This window comes from Equus caballus, chromosome 1, assembly GCF_041296265.1.
Source record: "Equus caballus isolate H_3958 breed thoroughbred chromosome 1, TB-T2T, whole genome shotgun sequence".
Taxonomy (NCBI): Eukaryota; Metazoa; Chordata; class Mammalia; order Perissodactyla; family Equidae; genus Equus; species Equus caballus.
Window position 1 is genome coordinate 119279150 of NC_091684.1, and position 22565 is coordinate 119301714.

General features: G+C 41.9%; 1 protein-coding gene across 2 annotated transcripts in view; it reads left to right on the forward strand.

Annotated features, from left to right (window-relative positions):
• Positions 1–22565, forward strand: part of ENTREP2 (endosomal transmembrane epsin interactor 2) — a 425400-nt gene that overhangs the window by 165915 nt on the left and 236920 nt on the right. For both annotated transcript variants that reach the window (XM_070231148.1, XM_023651586.2), the window contains exon 2: positions 13894–13950. In XM_070231148.1, the coding sequence (XP_070087249.1) occupies positions 13894–13950 (57 nt within the window). The remainder of the gene's footprint in view (positions 1–13893; positions 13951–22565) is intronic.

Sequence of the window (22565 nt, forward strand, 5' to 3'; positions counted from 1 at the left end):
CACCTTCCACTGTGTGAGGACACACTGAAAAGACAAGTGTCTATAAACCAGGAAGTGGGTCCTCAGCAGACACTGAATCTGATGGCCCCTTGGTCTTGGAAAAAGGACATGCTCCTTGAGGCATTGTAGGTCTCCAAGGTCTACCATCCACCCCCAAATAAGCAAGCAGACCAACACACAGTGAACCAAGGCCAGAGCGGCAGGTGGCGGAGTCTGAGTGTCAGGGAGCAGGGTCTGAGCAGTGTGTGGCTGGAGCAGGCAGTTGCCCTGAACATGAATGCCCACTGCACCATGAGGTGGGGTAGGGAGGGCTCAGCCTGAGATTTCCACGCTTGAGCAATGAGCTGAGGCCCTTGGAGATTGAAGTGTTTTCAAATTCTGGGTGCTCCCTGGTTACTGGCAGAAGTACACCTTTCTTAGGGGAAATTTCTTCATTTTGAGTTCACAGAACCTCACTGATTAAGACCAAGATGTGTTCACAACAAAAGACCTCCAAGCATATCAAAGAAAGCAAGGTGCAATAAGTGAGAGTCAACAGAACAAACAACAAACTTAGATACTTTCCTTCCAGTACACATCTTGGACTCTAGAACATCTACGTATGAAATGTTTAAAGTAATTATGGGCAGAATCATAAAGAGGATCATGCAACAAGAAACTATCTGAAACAAATAGTCATATTTGGGGAAGGATAAAAGTAGACATTCTAAATACATAAAATATAACCATTAACATTTTCTAAACAGATGCAGGTGTTCAACAGCTGGTTAAACATAGTACAGGGAAAATGAGTCACCTGGAAGATAGACCTAAAGAAATTATTCAGAATGAAATACAGAATGACATAGGGATGGAATATGGAAAGGAAGAGCTAAGAGATTTGGAGGATGGAAAATGAAGGATCAGTATGTAATTGCTGGAGTCCCTGACAGAGAAAATGGAGGAGAAACAATAGTTGAAAAGATATTGGCTAAAATTTCCAGAACTAATGAAAAATATAACTTCACAGATTCAGAAGCATAGTACATTCCAAAGAGGATAAATAAAAAGAAATCCACACCTAGACATATCATGCAAAATCTTCAGAACACCAAAGGCAAGGAGACGATCTTAAAAGTCTTTACAGAGTGAGGATAGCATCACCCCTCAAGAAACAACAGTTAAAAGGACAACCGACTTCTTGATAGAAGCAATGGAAGCCAGAAAACAGCGGAATATTATCTTCAAACTCTTCAGAGAACAAACTGTCAACTTAACATTGTGTATCCAGCAAAACTGCTTTTCAAGCATGAAGATGAAGTAAGACATTTACAGGTAAAGAAAAAAATGGGACTTTATCACTCAAAGATCTGCACTAAAGGAACTTCTAAATCAAGGGTTCATAACTTTTGGCATGGGAGTCTAGTACTGTGGAGCCCATCTCAGAATAAGATTTTTTGTTTTCTTAAAATTGTTTTATTGAGGCCATATTGGTTTCTAACATTGTATAATTTCAGGTATACATTATTATATATCAGTTTCTGTATAGACTCCATTGTGCTCACCACCAATAATCTAGTTTTTATCCGTCACCATACATATGTACCCGTTTACTCCTTTCGCCCACCCCCAACCCAGTTCCCCTCTGGTAGCCACTAAACTGTTCTCCTTGTCTGCGTGTTTGTTTATCTTCCACATGTGAGTGAAAACATACAGTGTTTGTCTTTCTCTCTTTGGCTTATTTCACTTAACATCACACCCTCAGGGTCCGTCCATTGTTGCAAATGGGACAGTATTGTCCTTTTTTAAGACTGAGTAGTATTCCATTGTATATATATACCACAATTCTTTATCCATTCATTAGTTGATGGGCACCTAGGTTGCTTCCATGTGTTGGCTATTGTGAATAATGCTGCAATGAACATAGGGGTGCATAAGTCTCTTTGTATTGATTTCATGTTCTTTGGATAAATACCCAGTATTGGGATAGCTGGATAGTATGGTATTTCTATTTTTAACTTTTGACAAATCTCCATACTGCTTTCCATAATGGCTGCACCAGTTTGCATTCCCACCAGCAGTATACGAGGGTTCCTTTTTCTCCACATCTTCTCCAACATTTGTTATTTTCTGTCTTGTTAATTATAGCCATTCTGACTGGTGTAATGGTGATATCTCCTTGTAGTTTTGATTTGAATTTTCCTGATGATTAGTGATATTGAACATCTTTTCATGTGCCTGTTGACCATCTGTAAGTCTTCTTTGGAAAAATGTCTGTTCATATGCTCTGCCCACTTTTTGATCCAGTTGTTTGTTTTTTTGTTGTTGAGTTGTATGAGTTCTTTATATATTTTGGAAATTAACCCCTTGTCAGATATGTGATTTGCAAATATTTTTCTCCCAGTTAGTGGGTTGTCTTTTTGTTTTGTTCATGCTTTCCTTTGCCATTCAGAAGTGTTCTTAATGTGCTGTTGTCCCATTTGTTTATTTTTTCTTTTCTTTCCCTTGCCTGGGTAGACATAGTATTTGAAAAGATACTGCTAAGACAAATGTCAAAGAGTGTACTGCCTATATTTTCTTCCAGGAGTTTTAAGGTTTCACATCTTACCTTTAAGTCTTTGATCCATTTTGAGTTAATTTTTGTGTGTGGTGTAAGATAATGGTCTACTGTCATTCTTTTGCATGTGGCTGTCCAGATTTCTCAACACTGTTTGTTGAAGAAACTTTCCTTTCTCTATTGTATCTTCTTGGCTCCTTTGTCCATGATTAGCTGTCCATAGTTGTATAGTTTTATTTCTAGGCTCTCTCAACGGAATTCTGTTCCGTTGATCTGTGTGTGTGTTTTTGTACCAGTACCATGCAATTTTGATTACTATAACCTGGTAGTATATTTTGAAGTCAGGGATTGTGATGCCTCCAGCTTTGTTCTTTTTTCTCAGGATTTCTTTAGCTATTTGGGGTCTTTTGTTGTTCCATATAAATTTTAGGATTCTTTGTTCTATTTCCATGAAAAATGTCATTGAGATTCTGATTGGTATTGCATTAAATCTGTAGATTGCTTTAGGTAATGTGGACATTTTAACTATGTTTTTTCTCCCAATCCATTAGCATGGAATATGTTTCCATTTCTTTATGTCTTCTTCGATTTCTTTCAATAATGTCTTATAGTTTTCAGCGTGTAGGTCTTTCACCTCCTTGGTTAAATTTATTCCTAGATTTATTCTTTTTGTTGCAATTGTAAATTGGATTCTATTCTTGACTTCTCTTTCTGCTAGTTTGTTATTAGAGCATAGAAATGCAACTGATTTTTGTAAGTTGATTTTGTACCCTGCAACTTTGCTGTAGTTGTTGATTATTTCTAATAGTTTCTGGTAGATTCTTTAGGATTTTCTATATATATAAATATATCATCTGCAAACAGTGAGAGTTTCACTTCTTCCTTGCCAATAAAATTGCTCTCGCCAAAACCTCAAGTACTATGTTGAATAAGAGTGGTGAGAGTGGGCCCCCTTGTCTTATTCCTGTTCTCAGAGGGATGGCATTCAGTTTTTCACCATTAAGTATGATGTTGGCTGTGGGTTTGTCATATATGGCCTTTATTATGTTGAGATATTCTCCTTTTATACCCATTTTATTCAGAGTCTTTATCGTAAATGGACATTGCATCTTGTCAAATGCTTTCCCTACATCTATTGAGATGATCATGTGATTTTTTTAATTTCTTATTTTGTTAATATGGTGTATCACATTGATTTGCAGATGTTGAACCATCCCTGTGTCCCTGGTATAAATCCCACTTGATCATGGCCTATGATTCTTTTAATGTTTTGCTATATTTGATTTGCCAATATTTTGTTGAGGATTTTTTCATCTATGTTCATCAGTGATATTGGCCTGTAATTTTCCTTTTTGTGTTGTCCTTGTCCAGTTTTGGTATCAGGATCTTGTTGGCCTTATAGAGTGAGTTAGGAAATGTTCCATCTTCTTCAATTTTTTGGAATATTTTGAGAAGGATAAGTATTGAGTCTTCTTTGAATGTTTGGTAGAATTCTCCCGAGAAGCCATCTGGTCCTAGACTTTTGTTTTTTGTGAGATTTTTTATTACTGTTTACTGTACTTGTGATTGTTCTATTCAGATTATCTGTTTCTTCTTGATTCAGTTTTGGGAGGTTGTATGAGTCTAAGAATTTATCCATTTATTCTAGGTTATGCAATTTGTGGACATATAGTTTTTCATAGTATTCTTTTATATTCCTTTGTATTTCTGTAGTATCTGTTGTAAGTGCTCCTTTAAATTTTAAATTTTATTTATTTGAGCCTTCTCTCTTTTTTTCTTGGTAGGTCTGGCTAAGGGTTTATGAATGTTGTTTATCTTCTCAAAAAACCAGATCTTAGTTTCATTGATCCTTTCTCTTGTTTTTGTTACTCTCTATTGAATATATTTCTGCTCTAAATTTTATTATTTTCCCCCTTCTGCTGACTTTGGGCTTTGTTTATTCTTCTTTGTCCAGTCCTGTTAGGTGCAGATTAAGGTTGCTTATTTGAGATTTTTCTTTTTTGTTGAGATAGGCCTGTATTACTATAGATTTCCCTCTTAGTACAGCTTTTGCTGCATCCATAAGAGTTGGTATGTTTTGTTTTCATTTTCATTTATCTCCAGGTATTTTTTTTGTTTCTCCTTTGATTTCTTCATTGATCCAGTGGTTGGTCCGTACCATGTTGTTTTGTGTCCACATATTTTTCACTTTTCCAGCTTTTTTCTTGTAGTTGATTTCTAGTTTTATAGTGTTGTGGTCAGAAATGATGCTTGATATGATTTAAATCTCTTAAATTTATTAAGGCTTACTGTATTTCCCAACATACAGTCTTTCTTTGAGAGTGTTCTATGTGCACTTGAGAAGAATATGTATTCTGCTGTTTGGGGATGGAATATTATATATCTGTATATCTATTAAGTCCTTCTGGTCTAGTGTTTCATTTAAGGCCACTGTTTCCTTGTTGACTTGTTGTCTGGATGATCTGTCCGTTGATGTAAGTGGGGTGTTGAGGTCCCCTAGTATTATTGTGTTGCTGTCAGTTTCTCCCTTTAGGTTTGTTAATAGTTGCTTTATATTCTTTGGTGCTTCTGTATTAGGTGCATATATATTCAGAATTATTATGTCCTTTCAGTGGAATGTCCCTTTTATCATTAAATGCTGCTCCTCTTTCTCTCTTATTGTCTTTTTTTATCTTGAAGTCTGATATAATTATGGCAACATCTCCTTTCTTTTGCTTGCCATTTGCTTGGAGCATCATCTTCCATCCCTTCACTCGGAGCCTATGTTTGTCTTTAGAGCTGAGATATGTTTCCTGGAGGCAGCATATTGTTGGGTCTTGCTTTTTAATCCATCGAGCCACTCTGTGGCTTTTTATTGGAGAATTCAATCCATTTACATTTATAATGATTATTGATATATAAGGGTTTAACACTGCCATTTTATCTCTTGTTTTCCAGTTGTTCTATATTCCCATTGTTTCTTTTCCCTTATATTTCTGACTGCCATTTCAGTTTGGTGGTTTTCTGTGATGGTTTTCTCTTTGTTTAGGATTTGTGGCTCTGCTCTCATTTTTTGTTTAGTGGTTACCAAGAGATTTGTATGAAAGATCCCATAGATGAGATAGTACAGTTTCTGATAGCCTCTTATCTCCATTAGCCTAAGCAGGTTCCATCCCTTTTCTCTTCCCCTTCTGAATTATTGTTGTCACAAATTATTCTGTTTTGTGTTCTGAGTTTGTGACTAAATTGAAGCGTTTATAGTTATTTTTGATGCTTTCTTTCTCTTTCTCTTTTATGTTTTAAGTTTTTGCTAATCTGTTCTGATAGCTGCAATTTTCTGATTTTGTCTATTTATCTCTTTGCTCAAAGCTTTGTAAACCTTTGTCCTTTTGTTTCAGGTAGGAGGGCTTCCTTCATCATTTCTGCTAAGGCAAGTCCAGTGGCAATGAACTCCCGCACCTTTTGTTTATCTGGGAAAGCTTTTATTTCTCCGTTGTATTTGAAGGTAGTTTAGTTGGATAGAGTATTCTTGGCTGAAAACTTTTGTCTTTCAGTATTTTGAATATATCATTCCATTCTCTTGTAACCTGTAAGGTTTCAGCTGAGAAATCTGCTGAAAGCCTGATAGGGGTTCTTTTGTAGGTTATTTTCTTCTGCCTTGCTGCCCTTAATATTTTTTCTTTGTTACTGACTTTTGCCAGTTTTAATATTGTATGCCTTCCAGAAAGTCATTTTGTGTTGAGGTAAGTAGGAGTTCTAGTGGCTTCATGTACTTATAAGTCCAGTTCTTTCCCCAGGTTTTGAAAGTTATCAGTTATTATTTCTTTGAACAAGCTCTCTGCACCCTTCTCCCTAACTTCTCCCTCTGGAATGCATTTAATCCTATGTTGCTTTTCCTAACTGAGTCAGATATTTCTTGAAGAATTTCTTCATTTTTTAAAAATCTTAGTTCTCCCTTCTCCTCCACCTGAAGCATTTGTATATTTCTATCTTCTAACTCACTAATTCTTTCCTCCATAAGGTCAGCTCTATTTCTTATGGTATCTAATTACTTTTTTATCTCATTAATTGTGTTCTTCATATCCAGAATTTCTGTGTAGTTTTTACTAAGGGCTTCAGTCTTTTTGGTGAAGTATTCCTTCTGCTCATTAATTTTACTCCTGAGTGCATTGAACTGTCTTTCTGAGTTTTCTTGTAACTCAATGAGTTCCTTTATGACCAGTATTTTGAATTCTCTTTCAGTTGCATTGTGAACTTCTGTGACTTCAGGATTGGTTTCTGGAGACTTGTCATTTTCCTTCTGCTCTGAGGTTATTGTTGTTCTTCATGGTGTTTGATGAATTGATCCTTTGCTGGGACATTTGTGGTAACATCAGGTCACAGATTCCTCTTGCCACTGTTTTGGGGGTTGGGAGGAGGTGTGGCAGGAGCTGTGGTTTCAGATATTTCCCTATCTACTGCTTGTTGTGCTGGTAGGGCCTCTCTACATTTATGTGGGTTGGCCACATCCACTCGGCAGGTTGCACTCATGTGAGTGGAGCCTGTGTGCTTGGTGGGCAGGTTGCACATGTGTAGGCAGGGCCTCTGTGCTAGGTGCGCAGGTCGAGCACATGCAGGCAGGGTCTCTGTGCTTGGTAGGGCATCCATTGTACTGCTGCACTGTGTGGGAGGGGCACTTTCTTTTGCATGGGCCAGTGCTGCTCTTGTGTGCAGTTCAGTTGAGTTGCTGCACTTGGTGGGTGGGATGCCTTCATGGGAGCTGAGCTATTGCCACTCAGTGGGGAGTGTTCCCGTGGGAGGGGCTGCTGTAGCACAGTGGCTGCTCTTGTGGGCTGGGCTACCACTCTGAAAGCATTTGCCCACTGGCTGCACTGCCCCCCACCTCCAGTCATAGTCACACCAGCTGCTATGTCAGGATCTGTCACCTGGAGTACTGCTGCTGGAGAGAGGGAGGAGTCCGTTCACCTAGTTCCACTGCTTCCTGGGGATCCAGCCCTCTCCCCTTTCAATATATGGCTGCATGGATCTCTCAGATGTCCTGTTGCACTGTGTAGGGAATCTACTGTTGGTTAATGAATGTCCATTTGGTTGTAACTTAGAGGGGCGAGAAAAAGGTAACAACTCACTCTGCCATAATGCTGACATCACTGTCTAGAATAAGGTTTTTAAATGCATGAAATAAAATATATAGGATTACAAAGGAAACCAATTATTTTAGACTATTTTAAAATCAAAGTAGTATAAAAAATGTGTTATAATAATATATGTGCTACTTTATTAACTCATTAAATAAACAAAATCCAGTGGCCGGTCTAGTGACTATCCTAATTTCAGAGTAAACAGCCTTGGCAGAAGGCTGTATCTTATGGGGCAGAGCCAGAACAAATGAGTTTGGTACAAGCATATATGAACTAATTTGCATTAAGGAAAGACACATTGTAGGAAAACAGACTGTGGTGTATTTCAACTTTCTTTTTTTTTGGCTCATGAGTTATTTAGAATATTTACAAACATTTAAATTAATTTTTCTTCTTTCATGGGGCTATCTTTGCCATCAGTTTATAGTTTTGCTACTGTACAATGAGCAAATGAAAGCTGTAGAGTTCTTTCTCTATCATGGAGGAAGTTGGTTGAGAAGGAAAGTGACTTTCCTTGTGGATGTTCTGAGTTGGATGCATTGTAGCATGGAGAAAGTTGGAACCAAAGGCTGAAAGTGAGTGGTTGGGAGAGGGCATGGTGATTTTGGAATTATTCTGAGGGAAGGAAACAGAAGCCATGGATGGAGTGGTTGTGAAGATCTGTATGTTTTCCAGAACAGAGCTGAGATGGACACAGAAGGCTGAGGGCTTGCATACCAGAGTGAGCCCAGCCACATGGCCCCAGGGAGACCTAGACAATGAAAAACGATGTTGGAAGAAAAAAGAAATAGAGGTGTAGGATAAAAGTGGGAGGGCTAGCCACTCCATGAAACTGAAGGGAGGATTTTGTGTAGCACAGGTCTGCAATCTCAAAGGCTTTGAAAGACAATGTCCATGCACTTTTTCATTCTGAGCAGCTCCGAATATTATTTGCTCCATTTTTGTAACAACAGTTCTTCCTCCAGACATGTTATGAACACTGGCTTCTTAGTGGTAAATTGGTGCCACTGTAGCTATTGGGCATGCCTGCCATATGTTTGTGAAATAATTGAATTGGCTTTCAAGTCTGCATTCTACAAGGACTTGCCTCAGTACCTGAAATGTTGCATTACCGTTTGCCTTTGAACCACATTTGAAGATCTGAAGAAAATTCTTGATTTTAGGCGGTGGAAAGACTCTTCAGTCATAGAGGACAAGATTTAAAGAGCTCATTTGTTCCAGGCCTCTGTGTCCAGGCAGCAGTACCAATCAAGTGGGAAGGCCTTTTGCTCTAAAGATGCCGTTACATCCTGGTGGTCTGTTACCCTTACATCACTCTCAACAGCAGGAAGTTCTTTCTCATTTCTGATTTTATCTCTTGCCTCTATTTAGGCTGGGTGGAGAAGTGGAGAAAAGCATAGGCTGGAGTCCTTCTAACAACTCGCAGGTGCTTCCAAGTTAAGCCTCCTCTCTCTGAGTAATATCATGCCATTCACATTCTTTTTGGCTTTTCTTTCACAGCTACTTAATTATATGTTACTCTTCTCTGACCCTCTTCAATGTCTCATATTCTTTGTGAACTGTGGACTCTGAATAACAATACTCACAAATTAAATGGGACAAAGGTTTCATGAGATGTGGTAATTTCACGGCTAACTAGATTCATGACCCTGTTCCTCACAGGAGTGGTACAAAATAAACCTGCAGAATTACTGAGATGGCAGAACATGCAGCATAATCCTTGCTGGAGCTGGAATTGAGCAAAAAATAATTCAAACGAAGGCTGATCGTTTCAGAGTTGGGATATGCTCCACTCCCCTTGGTTGCCAAGTGGACTAGAACCGGCATCCTCAGGGAGGAGGCACTCTGGCCTCTGGGCTTTGAGTTGCCTCCCATACTTCTGACATGGCCCTCCCTTGTTAGAGCTGGTGCCAGTGTTTCTATATCAGAGGGGCAAGGAAGCCTGTTCCTTCTGGGGAGGCACTGGCAGAGAGTGGATATCTGGGAACAATAATCCGGTATCCCACTCTGGATGTATTGGTGTATAAGAAAGCTTGGGCTGCCATAACAAAATATCATAGCCTGGGTAGCTTAAACAACAGAAATGTATTTTCTCACAGTTCTGAAAGCTGGCAGTCTGAGATCAGGATGCTACCATGGTCAGGTTCTAGTAGGGTCCTCTTCCTGGCTTGCAGACTGCCAGCTTCTCACTGTCTTCATATGGTGTGTACATGTGGAGAGAGAGAGAGATCTTTCTCTTTCCCTTCCTATATGACTACCATCCCATCATGAAGGCCCCACCTTCACAACCTTATATAACCCTAATTACCTCTTAAAGATCCTATCTCCAAACACCATCACATTGAGGGTTAGGGCTTCAACTTGCAGATTTGGGGAGGATACAAACATTCAGTCCACAGCAATTTGTTTTCTATTGCAGCATAGCAAATTACCACAAACTTTATAGCTTAACACAAAAGCCATTTATTGTGTCACAGTTTTCTTGGGTCAGGAGTCTGGACATGGCTTAGTAGGGTCAACTGGCCAGGGTCTCAGAAGCCTGCAGTCAAGGTTTTACAGGGGCGACATCATTTCAAGATGATGTCACCAGAGAGGATCAAGGGAGCAATAGTCCATCCTATTCATACTCCAGGGGAAGGCATTATAGAAGGCCATGGGTCATCAGGGATCATCTTAGAATCTGCAGGCCACGCTGAGTTTGATGGTTTTATTTGTTTGTTGTGTAGGGGAATTGGATCCATTCCCAGTGACAGGTATTAATGATATCTAAAAATGTAAACTGTCTTCAAGAAGCAAGTTGTCCATGTTTATTGGAAGTAAAATTGTTTGAGGGGATTAGTGGAATGATAGCTTTATGATGAAGATAGGAAAAGTCAAGAATTCCTAATATAGCCTAAGTGATATTAACTTCCCTTGTGTCGAGAAATGCCTGCTCTTTGGAGGTTTGTGGCTTTCCAATAAAATCCCTCTTACAGGCGACTTGGTCATTGTAGCCTTTTGAAAGTTTTATAAGAGATCAAGACATTCTGTGTGAGCTTGTTAAAAAAGCCTTGAGAGATCTGGTGGCAGTTTTAGGGCATTAGTGAGGCCCCAGGTACTCTTGAATTCATAGGCCCCTCATGAGTGAGGAGGCGTTGGGCCATGTATCGAAGAATAGGTAAAATTTCATCTGGTAGAAATGGAAAGTAGAAGGCAGAGTGTAAATGGATGTTTTCTGGAAGATATTCCTCCTCGTCCTTTATCCAGTTTGAGTGGGGCTAGTGCTGGTGTGATGGGAAAACAGAGGATACCCTTTGGAAGTCACAGCCTAGGGAGATGGCAGGGTCAGAGCCAGGGCCCCCAGAACTTGGCCATCAGTCTGAGGGAAGAGAAAGGGGTGGAGCCAGGAGGGTTGGGGTGACAGGAAGGGAGTGCTGAGACATCAAGGCAGGCGAGTGCTGAGGGGAGTCAGCCTGCAGGAGCTCCAGGGCTTGTGTGTGCCAAATGCAGTGGCTTTTGTGCAGGCTCACTTAAGCTGCCCAGAGTGGCCTTGACACGAGTGGAGGGTCTCTTAGGGAGTTGCTGGTGGGAAATCGGGGACGAAATTTTTGTGAGTCTGGATCGTCAGGCCAGGGAGATGAGATTCATCTGGTGAGTATGTCTTGGATGACTTCAGTGGAGGGGGCAGAGGTGAGTGAGCAAATGAGCACTGACGTCCAGGAAGATAAAACAGGAGAGGGCAGGCAGAGGAGATAGAGAGAAATAAACATATGGAGAGATGTCGAGAAGAAGAACTGACCCAGCTTCACGACTGACTGGCCCACTGAGCTGTACGATGAGCTCAGAAAATGACGGCGTCTGTGGCAGAAATTTTGAATCCACCAGAAGGTTTGGAGGTGAAGAAATGAGTTCAGGGTTTGAAATGTTGAGCATGAGGTGATGGTGAGAGTCCTAGCGGCATATCCTTATGAGAAGTGACAATCTGATTCTAAAATGACTTGGAAGTTGTGTATCTATTGAGGAGGAAGAATCTGGCACTAGAGAGGGTATTTTGATAGATCAAGTGTTGAGTATAGAAGGGAAGAGAGAGGTTTTGGAGGAATTGTGGAAGAGGTAGTGAGACCTGGCCTCAGAGAGACATGGGAGAACAGTCACCAAGGCTTTCTGTAAGGGTTGGGGCTGGCATACCAGGAGAAGGAAGGACGCTGGGCGGCATCATGAAGAGAGCAGATCTGGGAGATGAGAAAATGGTTGTAAATAATATTTGTCAACATTGATTGTGTTTGGAAGATGTATGTGCACTGAAGAAGGAATATATATTGACATGCTTGGGAGCAAAGCCCTGTTGAGCTCTGTTTGATTTATCTTTTTGTTTGTTTGTTTGTTTGTAAGGTTCAAAAGTCTTTCATATAAACTACTGGTCCAGATCTTTTTGGAAATCTGCCTGAGACTAGCATGATGCTGGGTGTGATAGAGGCTGTTGTGTCTAAGACTTTGTCCTGCTCACTGGGGAAGTGTTGGAGGGTGTCAGCAAGGGGACCTTCTGGGTCTGTTTAGTAGTGTTCTCTCCTCCCAGGTCTGGGATAAGTCCTTTTTGCATCTGTGGGGAAAGGCGGCCCAGCCACTCCAGCCTGGTCCCCAGCTGCCTGGCCCATGCCCACAGTGAAAAGACAGGGTGCTTTATATTCACAGGAGACCTCGAGTCAAAACACCAAGACCTTACTTGTAATAGGCCTCCCGGAATATCGCCCTGCTGAAGGGGGAGCCGCAGCTGCCTCCTCCTCACTGTGTCTGGTGGGATTTTGGTGGTGAGGGAGAGGGGATCATCTTCAGGATTTGGGCTTGAGTCACCAGGAGGAAGGGTGTCATTGTGGAAGGCAGAGATGACAAGATGGAGACTGGGTCAGGGAGGTAGAGACGGCAAGTACGGTTTTGGACATGTTAAGGTTGAGAGTGACACCAGGAGCAGTACCCAGTGGACAGTGTGATACAGTGATCAGGGGAGAGCTCTGGGCTGGAGAATGACCTGCGGGAGGCATTAGCGGATGGTTAGAGGAGCCTGAATGATGGATCTCCAATGGAGCCGTGGGGTAGAAGAGACAAAAGGCTGAGCAGAGGGTCTTGGGGAGTGGGAAGAGGAGAGGGCAGGAAGGAGGACCTGAGGGAGTGCAGAAGAAGGGCAGCCAGAGAAGTGAAGACCTCAGGGGAGTGACACAGAGCCTCGAGGAGAGGGAGCCTTGGGCAGGAAGACTTGCTTAATTCCCCAGTCATCAAGGTGGTGACTGCCTTTGTCTGTTGCATTTGGTGAGCCCTCTGGTGACCTTGGGAAGAAGAATGTCTGCAGGGTAGTGGGGGTTGAAGCCACATTGTAGTGGGTGAGGACTGGCTGTGTCTCTGTGGTCTCTTGGACACAAGAGACTGGGATGTGGTGATCAGTGGCCAGCGTCTGCCTCAGGGAGCGTGGGCTTGGCAGGCAGCCTGGGAGAAAGGGAGGCCGGGAGATGAGGGGTGGCTTTCCTGAGAGAGAAGACACAAGGGTGTTCATGTGATAAGGACAACAGGGAGGAGCCAGGGGAGAGGGATGGTGGTTGGAAGAGGTCCTGGAGGGGACAGGCTCGGGGGACCTGGGGCAAGGGGAGGGGCTGGCTGGGGCTGGCCTGAGAAAGGAGTGGACAGCTCAGAGTCAGCGTGTTGAAAGTTTGGGAACCTTGTCAGTGATCCCTGGTGCTTCCTCGGTGAGGTGGGAAGCTGTGCTGAGAGAGAAGGGAAGGACCCTTGCAGGGCTTGGAGGACCCAAGTGTGTAAAGGATAGAGGGAGCCTACGGGGTCTGCTGGGCCAGAGCCCTCGCAGAGAAGGCAGGTGGCCGGGTGACATGAGAGTGGGGACAGCTCCGCCTCTCCAAAAAGTGTGTTTTCAGTCCTCCCTGTGATTTTTCAGTCTCACAGCCAAATAACTTACAGGCCCAGAGAGGAATAAGCCCTGGGTAGGGGCTCTTTCAGAAAGTGTGTTTGCCCTGGGGCCCGCCCATGCAGAGTATAAATAACCTCTCGGGCGGGCCTGGTGGCCAGAGAGGCCGGGTGCGCCTCTCAAAGTGGCTGCCGGCTGTGAAGGTCCAGAAGAGCCGTACACCTCATTGTGAGCCGCTCATGCACGTGCTGTTTTCTCGCAGTCCTTCTTCAGGTGGAAGCAGTTGCTACTGTTCTGATTGTTCATTGAAGCTTCCAAAGCCTCTTACCTTCCTGCACCGTTTGTCCTTCCAGGTGCTGTTGTCAGGACTCATTGGCGTCGTCTCCTGGAAAAGGCCTCTCTCCCTCGTGGTAAGTCACACTCGGCTTGCATGGTGGCCTTGGAGCAGGCCTCCGCCTGCTGAGGTGTGAGTGCTTCAAAGGCGACGGCAAAGAGAATCCTGGCTTCTTTGCAGAAAGTGGGATACAGACCTTTAGAAAAAGGTCACCTCTCAATGCAGACGGGCTCGTCAGTAGGAACCCCCATACCTTGCCTGCTCCACTTCTGAGAGTACCCTCGGGTGTTTGTCTGAGATGCTCAGTGCCATCCTCTTTGTTTGTTTTGTCTGGGTGCCCTCCTATGAGGACGTGCTGTGAACAAAGACATTCTAATCATTGTAGATGTAAGCTTTTCCTGCAGACGTGTGAACAGGTGCATGCACATACATGTGCTTATGGAGGATCACAGAAACGGGACACATTTTATCAGAGTTCAAGAAATGTTAGCTTTCTGTGTGTTTTGTAGGCTGTGAAACTCCATGAGGGTAAAAGGAGGATATTTATTGGAATAGAAGATCGAAGGAAGGGTGCACTTGAACCCTTTCTCACATTGCTGTGGCATCGTGCAGGGAGGGGCGGGCCACACGGGAGATGGAGAGAGAGGCTGATGATTTTTCTCTCTGAAAAGTACCCCAAGCAAATTTGTGTCTATTGATTTGTATGCATGCTCTTCTCAGTGTATGCATTAATATATTTATGTGTCCGTGTCAGGACTAGAGGAAGAGGTTTTCCGGGTTTTGATGGATAATGAAAAAGATGGCGTGGCTTTTTTCTTCTTTTGTAGTAATCAATTATTTAAAGTCTCTTCTTTAAGTGATTAGACTTGGAGATAATGACATGTACTAAATATTAATGGAAATAGAAAAACCCACAAATCTGTCTGTTGTAAACACCTCCTCCTTCACAAGTGACCATGAAACCTGAAAAGATATCGGGAAGGGGGGGGGGTGCTGTAAATTCACTGGGCCTCTTCTTCTACAATATGTCAAGAAATTTCTCTTAAAAAATGTTTTTATATTCAAATTTTCAAATATGCACAAAAGTAGAGAGACTAGTATACAGAACCCTGGGGGTAGCCCTATTCATCATCAACAAATATCAACATTGGCCTATCTTGTTTCATCCAAGCCCCTTGCTGGATTATTTTAATGCAGATCCCAGCTGGCGTGTCAAGAAGCTGACTCTTTTGTGCAGAGGGAAATGGTGGCGGACACATGGGCTGTGGGGCTTTACATCCCATGGCTGTGCCGTGAAATGGCTTTTGGGTTCCCTTCAGGAACACGGGACAGCCTACCCCATTCCTCCTCACCTGCCCCCACGGTGCAGACAGAGTAAGCCCTCTGATGTTGGCCACCAAACAAAGGAAAAGCCCACCTTTCTTTGGGTGGGTGTGTGGGGCAAAAGAGGAATGGCACCCATCACCCAGCCACCCTTCACGCCTGCCCCCAGCCCTGGTCCCAGGTTGGAGATTCTCATGGGGTGGGCATTTTACTGCAAAGGATGTGTGTGCTTATAGCTGATAAGGAATCTGGACTCCTTGTGGAGATGTCTCAGGTATGTCCGAGGGAAACCAGAGCAGTAGGGTGGGGGCTTAGCCCTCACCCTAGGAGGAGGGACATAGCACCAGCTGGAGCTACTACAGCAGAGCTTTCAAAGTGCCCGTTCACCAGCTGTGTAGGACAAGCTTCTCTCCAGGCGGCAGTCAGTGTTACCTCCCATTGATTTATTCCCTCCCAAGCTCCAGATGTAAGAGAAGAGGTTCACCTAGCTTGACTGCCTACTCTCCTTCCTTAGCGAGGTAAGGGGGTTGGCTGGGTAACACTAGCTGCTGTAACAAGCCCTGGATTTTCAATGGCTTAACACAACAGAAGTTTGCTTCTTGCTCCCATCCAGGGTAGTCCCATCCCATTGCAGGCAGTGGTCTGCTCCCCGGCACAGGTAAAGTCAGTGACCCTGGTTGCTTCCATCTGGGGCCCTGCAATTCCCTAGGCCTATGGAGTCCTCTGCATTTCAGTGAAAGGGGAAAGAGAAGGGAGAAGGAACACTTACTTCTTAATTTCCTTGGCCTTAAAGTGACACTTATTGCTTGCATATGAAACCATTGGTGAGAGCTTGTCATAGGGCCTAGCCCATCTGGTTGGGAAGGAAGCTGGAAAAGGTGGTCCCACCCTGGACAGGTGCTTCCCAGAGGAGGCTCTATGCTGGGGAGGGAAAGGGAGGAATTTTCGTGGATAGTTGGTTGTCTCTACCCTAAGAACATTCTTCTGTCTATGTTGACCAGGACAATACAATCTTTTGATTCATTAGCCAAACCTCACTCTCTGAACCATAAGCATTGACATGGCTTTGGCATCAGCTTTATTTAACAGGAGTAAAAGCATTCACAATAACAGTAAATGGGAGGAAAGTCCATAAAATAGAGATGTATTAGGGTTTTCCAGAAAAACCTAACCAATAGGATATATACAAACATACACATTCTCTCTCTCTCTCTGTCTCTCTGTGTATATCCTCTCCTTGGGGGAAGTCAGTCTTTTTTCTCTTAAAGCCTTCAACTGATTGGATGAGGCCCACCCACATTGTGGAGGATAATCTGCTTTCCTCAATGTCTACTGATTTCAATGTTAATCTCGTCTAAAAAAATACCTTCTCATCAACATCTAAACTAGTGTTTAATGAATATCTGGATACCAAGTGGCTTAGCCAAAGTGACACATAAAAGTAACCATCACAAGAGGTTCTAGAAATATGACCAAAAATATTCTATCCAGAATAATACTAACAAAACACTATAGATAATCATAGTAACCATTTATTTCATGTAACCTGTGTGCCCTTATGCTCACAACAATGCTGGCAAAAGTAGGTTTTCCTGTTTACAAGAAAGGGGAAGGTCCCCAGGCCTGTAAGTAATGAGCTACGACTTGAACCCAAAGCTCTCCGACTCCCAAAGCCCCCTTTTGTCTGACCAACCACAGTCCGTGCAGACATCATCTGCACATCCCCACAGCTCTTCTCTAGTGACATATCACTTGACTTAAGCTCATCACCTTACTCCCTAAACCTGCCCCTCTTCTGGTATTTTCTGTCTTGGTTGGTGACGTTATTGCCCACCCAACTTAGAAATTGAGGAGTCACTCTCACATCTTTCTCCTCCCTCACCTTTCATAGCATCCACAAGTTCTCTCATTTTACTATTTTTATATTTATCCCATCAGCCTTCTCTTCTCTACCCTTGAGCCATCTGTTCCAGGTCAGACTCTTGCCTTCCCTCACAGGATGCTGCACGGGCCTCCTAACAGATCTTTGTGTCCAGAATTTGGTTCTCTCAAATCCAGTCTCCACACACACGGATGGAGCGCTCAGTATCTAAAGCGTTGATAGAACTTTGTTATTGTCCTTTAAGCCTGACAGTGCCTCCCCAGGGCCCCTAGAAAACAGAACTGAGGTTCCTGGATGACGTAGGAGACCTCATGGTGCAGCCCTTCCTCCCTGCCCGGCCTCAGCCCCGAGACCTGGACTCTCTGAGGTTCCTGGCATGTTGCCCACTTTGCCCCCCAAAACATCCTTCCAGATTCCTCTTTCCTCTGCCCTCGCCCTTTTACCTCATCAAGGCTCGTGTGTCACTGCTTCCTGAAAGCCTTCTGTTTACCCCAAGCTGAGGTGGGTCCTCCTCCTCCCAGCTCTGCATCCAACCGTGTCATCACATGTCACATCGTGTAGAGACCACCCTCACACTGCAGTAATAGTGAGCATGTGTGGGTGCTTACTGTGTGTGAATCCCTTTGCAGAGCACTTTATCGGGACTCTCTGAGCTTATGCACACAGCAGCCCCGTGAGGAGGGTACTGTTTTTGTCTCTATTTTCCAGATGAGAGAAGGAAAACTTAGGTAAGTACCTTGCCTAGGGTCTCACAGCTGGAATGGCTTGAAGTCTTGATTTAAATAATTCTTTTCTCCCAAGCTCCTGCTTCTATCCTCTACGCTAATATGTTTCCATCTTCCTGGGGGTGTAAGACTGAAGACACCACTGTGAGTATTCTGATTCATTGCCGGGGGACATAATACCTTCCCCCAACTAATGACCGCCAGAGTGAGTTGCCCTCTCTGAAGGGAGGGTGTCTGTTCCTCGGGGTGGCGGAAGAAGCAATATTGAGCTCTGCTGCTCAGGGCTCACACAGCATGCCTGAGCCCTGCAGGGGTCTGCTGGGAGAGGACAGGAAGGAGTGGGCCAAGCTGATAGTGGGGTTTGTGGTGCTACCTTTGGTCTGTTGACGATATCCTTCCTCTGAAAGTCTGGCGAGTATGGGCCTGTCAACCTCTGCCACATCTCCTTTCTTTTCATCACTCTGATCCTCTGAGACAGACGGAGTGAGATGAGAGAGAGGGTATAAACCTGTCTCCCAGAGTGACTGATGTTCTAGAGCGTAGCCTCTGTTGGGGAAGAGGAAGAGAGAGGGAGGGGCAGAAGGCTGTCTGACGAGGACGGGAAAGGAGGCCGCCCCTTCCAGGCTGGTGAGTGTGATGTGAGAGGGGGAAGGAGGAGGAAAATACTGTGACTTTTTTGCTATGGTATTTTCTAAGAGCCTTTCCAATGCTGAAAACGAGTGATTGCTATGTCAGTGAATAATAATTTTCACATTGCTGTGGTCTCTTTTTATGTGTGTTAAGCATCTCCTATGATGGAGATAATTGTCTTCCTTACATTAAACTATAAAAGGTTCTACATTATGCTGGATGCCAACTAGAAATCAGATTATATAGCTCTGATGAGATAACTTTTTGAAAGATTCAGTGAAACATCTTGTGATTGCTTATGTATCAATAATGGAAGCAGTCTCACGTATAATCACAGGTAGTATAATTTTTTTAAAAAACTTGAATGAAGTTGTCCTGAGCTGGCCACTAGATTATTTGTAATAACTAACGCTATTGGGAGACTAATAACCATGGGGTTAAAAACATTTTGTTAGAATTAATTTTTATAAATAATGAATTATAGTTTATTTTATACTTTTTTAAAGCAAAGTAAATCTATTTTAAAAAGCACTAATCTAAAAGGATATGTGTACCATATAGATCTGTGGTATATTTAGTACTGTTTGCATCTTATGTGTTAGTGTTTGAGGAGTCTGGCTTTTTGGTTTACTCACATAGTGGTTTACTTTTATTGCTAAATATTATCAACCCCAATAGGAATGTGTATCAGTAAAGGTCCAATCAGAAAAGCAGAACCTTTAGGAGCTAACACCAAACATCTTCTTCTGTCACTTCTTTGGCCCCACTGTCCATCATAGTAGCCACACCCACCTGGTCTTTGGTGATTATGTGCTTCTGCTTGGCCTTGCCACCCTGGGATCCCATAATCCTCCTTGCATTTAGGTTTCCCAGTTCAGGGGCTGCAGTTCCCACAGTAATTTCTGACCTACAGAGAAGAGTCACCATAGAGCTCTCAAGGATGCTGGGGCTCCCCTCACAGATTTATTTCTCACAGTTGTGATGAGAGGTGTTCTTTGGATCCTTTGGGATGGGTGAGCAGGTCGTACATGATCAATGCACTCTATCATTCCAGTCTCCCTGACTAAGCCTTAAGCTGATCAATGGTATACGAAGAAAATCTGGCATTTCAGCTTCACTTAGTGTAGCCTACCTTTGGGTTTATATTTCAGACAACCAAACTGTTCGAGTCCCCCTGACTCTGCCAGCTAAAACATTGAATGCCATAATCTCTGCTTAATAGACCCATAGCAATAAATCTGGCCTGATTCAACTGTATGTTCCTTCTACCTTGATCTTCCACCATTAATGGTAAGTCCTAAGATTGCCTAGCCTCCAGCTCTGAGAAAGTTTCCAGGCTGCAGCACAGGTAGGAGGAATATGGGCAGAGCAGAGCCTAGCACACTCCCTGAGTTAAGGAGACCAAGGTGAGGGTCTGGGGATTTCAAGGTGGCTAGAATTTATAGGACAAAGTGCCAGAGAGGAGAGATTTGCATAGACAGAGAGTTCTGGAGATCTGCAGAGGATCCCCTGTGAGTATTCAGCTGATAAATGACCAGCTCTTCCATGCAAGGAAACTACCTGAGGCCAGGAAAGAACCATCTGAGAGGATTAGAGGGAACAGTGCCAGGCGCAAAAGCAGGGCTCTCCCACCACTTGGATTGGGGCAGTCAGTAGAATACTCTGAAGAACCTTGCCTCAGCAGTGAGGAGTGATTAGCCCCAGACCAAATGTTGCTCCAGTCCTGTCTGACAAATCTTAAAAGCAAGATCCCAAAGATTTAGACCATTTCCAAGTAGTTTAACTGTGTCCCCAAGCAAAGTTTAAGAATGTTCACAGGAATACAAAAATATCCAGCACTCAAGAAGATTACATTCACAATGTCTGGCATCCAACCAAAGATTATTATACAAAGAAACAGGAAAATACAACCCAAAATGAGGAGAAAAATAAACCAATTGAAACTGATATGAAACTGACCTAAATGTTAGAAATAGAAGACAAGGACATTAAAACAATTATTATAACTAACTGTATTTCAAATGTTCAAAAACTTAAGTGGAGACAGGAAAGTATAAAAAAGGCCCAGTTGAAATTCTAGTGATGAAAACTACAGCATAAGAAACAAAAAGTACACTGGATGAGATTAACAGCAGATAAGATACGAGATAAAACAGACTAGTAAACTCAAAGACATTGCAATAGAAATTATCCAAAATATAGAACCCAGAGAAAAAAGAATTTTGTAAAAAATGAGAAGAATATTAATGAGCTGTGTGGGACAATTTCAGGAAGCCAAATATTTGTGGAATGGGAGTCCCTAAAGGAGTGGAGATGGACAGAAAAAATATTTGAAGAAATAAGAAAGTAGATCTTAAAAGTTCTCATCACAAGAAAAAAATATGTAACCGTGTGGTGATGGAAGTTAACTGGGCATTATGGTGATTGTTTCACAATATATACATATATTAAATCATTTTGTTGTACATCTGAAACTAATATATTGTTATATGTCAATTATAACTCAGTTTTAAAAAATGGCTAATTTTTTTTCAAAATTGAATAAAAACTGTAAACCTATAGATCCAAGAAGCTCAATATGCACGAAGAAAAGGAGATGAAGAAAAACACACCAATGTATTGTGGGATTTATAACATAGGTATACAAAAATTGCATGAAAAAATAGTTCAAAGATGAGAGGATGGAAGTATACAATGTCATGTTCTTAAACTATATGTGAAGTCGTATGTCACTTGCATGTAAACTGGTAAGTTAAAGATGTATACCATAAACCCTAAAGCAACCCCTAAAATAAAAAATAAAGAGTTGGCTAATAAACCAACAAAGGAAATACAATGGAGTCATAAAAAATACCAAGTTAATCCAAAGAAGGCAGAAAAAAAAAGAACAAAGAATCATCTAGACAGAAGGAAAACAAATAGGAAGATTTTCATTACCCATTTCAGTTTCTTCAGTGAATTACTTGTTCATATCTTTTGTCTATTTTTCTGTAAGGCCGTGTTTCATTTGTGGGATTTCTTAATATAGTAATTATTTTCTAAGTGGCTAATATTTTATCCCAGTTTGTTGTTTGTCTTTGTCCTTTTATTTTTAATGAAGTATCTTTTTTAAAAAATATAGAACCGTTAGCTTTTTATCTTGCAAAATCTGTTGTGTTTTTTTCTTATGTGGCTTCTAAGGTTTCTTTCTTATTTTAAAAGATCTCTCTTGCTGCACAATTCTGAAATTACTTTCCCGTATATTTCTAAAGCATTTATAGTTTTGCTTTTTATGTTTATGTAATTTATCCAAAACTTATTTTTATATATGGTGTGAAATAAGGCTCTAATTTTATCTTTTCCGAATGGATAGCCATTTCTCCAACACTGTTTTTTGAACGTACAGTATTTCTCCTCACACTTCATGTGTTACCCCTTCCCACTGCTAGGGACATGGGTCTGTTTATTAATCTCTGTTCTGTTTCATGAATCTTTCAGCCCATTTCTAAGCTAATACTACAATGTTTTAATTAGTCTAGCTTTATAATAATTCACTCTTTCATTCTTTCGTAATTTTCTTGGCTGCTTCTGTGCATTTCTCTTCAGTAAATTTTAGAATCTGTTAAGTTCTATATTGATAATGATTTTATTTTGGTTATGATTACATTGATTTTATAGATTAACTTCTGGACAAACAATATTTATAATATTGAGAGATGGGAATATATTTTCTGTTAAAATTTCTGGAAGAATATTGGGTGTTAGTCTTATATCACTGCCCAATAGTGAAGTGTTACAACACACCATAGTGAACTGTTGTACTAGATGTAATTGTTTGTTTATTGGCTCTTTCAAGAGAAATTTTCTGGGGAATTTTCTTCCATTAAGTTTTTGATTTTGTCTCTTCTCATATTTCTTTGCCTTCTTGACTTCACCTTATTGGAGGCAGGTGGATGGATATTCTACCTGCTATAGATAGATAAATTGATGCTATAGAATTCTTAGCATTTTCTAATATTTTATTTCTCTTTTTCTTTACTTTCTGGGACATTTTCTGTTTTATTTTCTGGATAACTGATTTGGGCCTCAGCTATATCCATTCTACTGTTTGACCCTTCTGTGGATTATTTCATTTTGACAGACAGGTGTTTT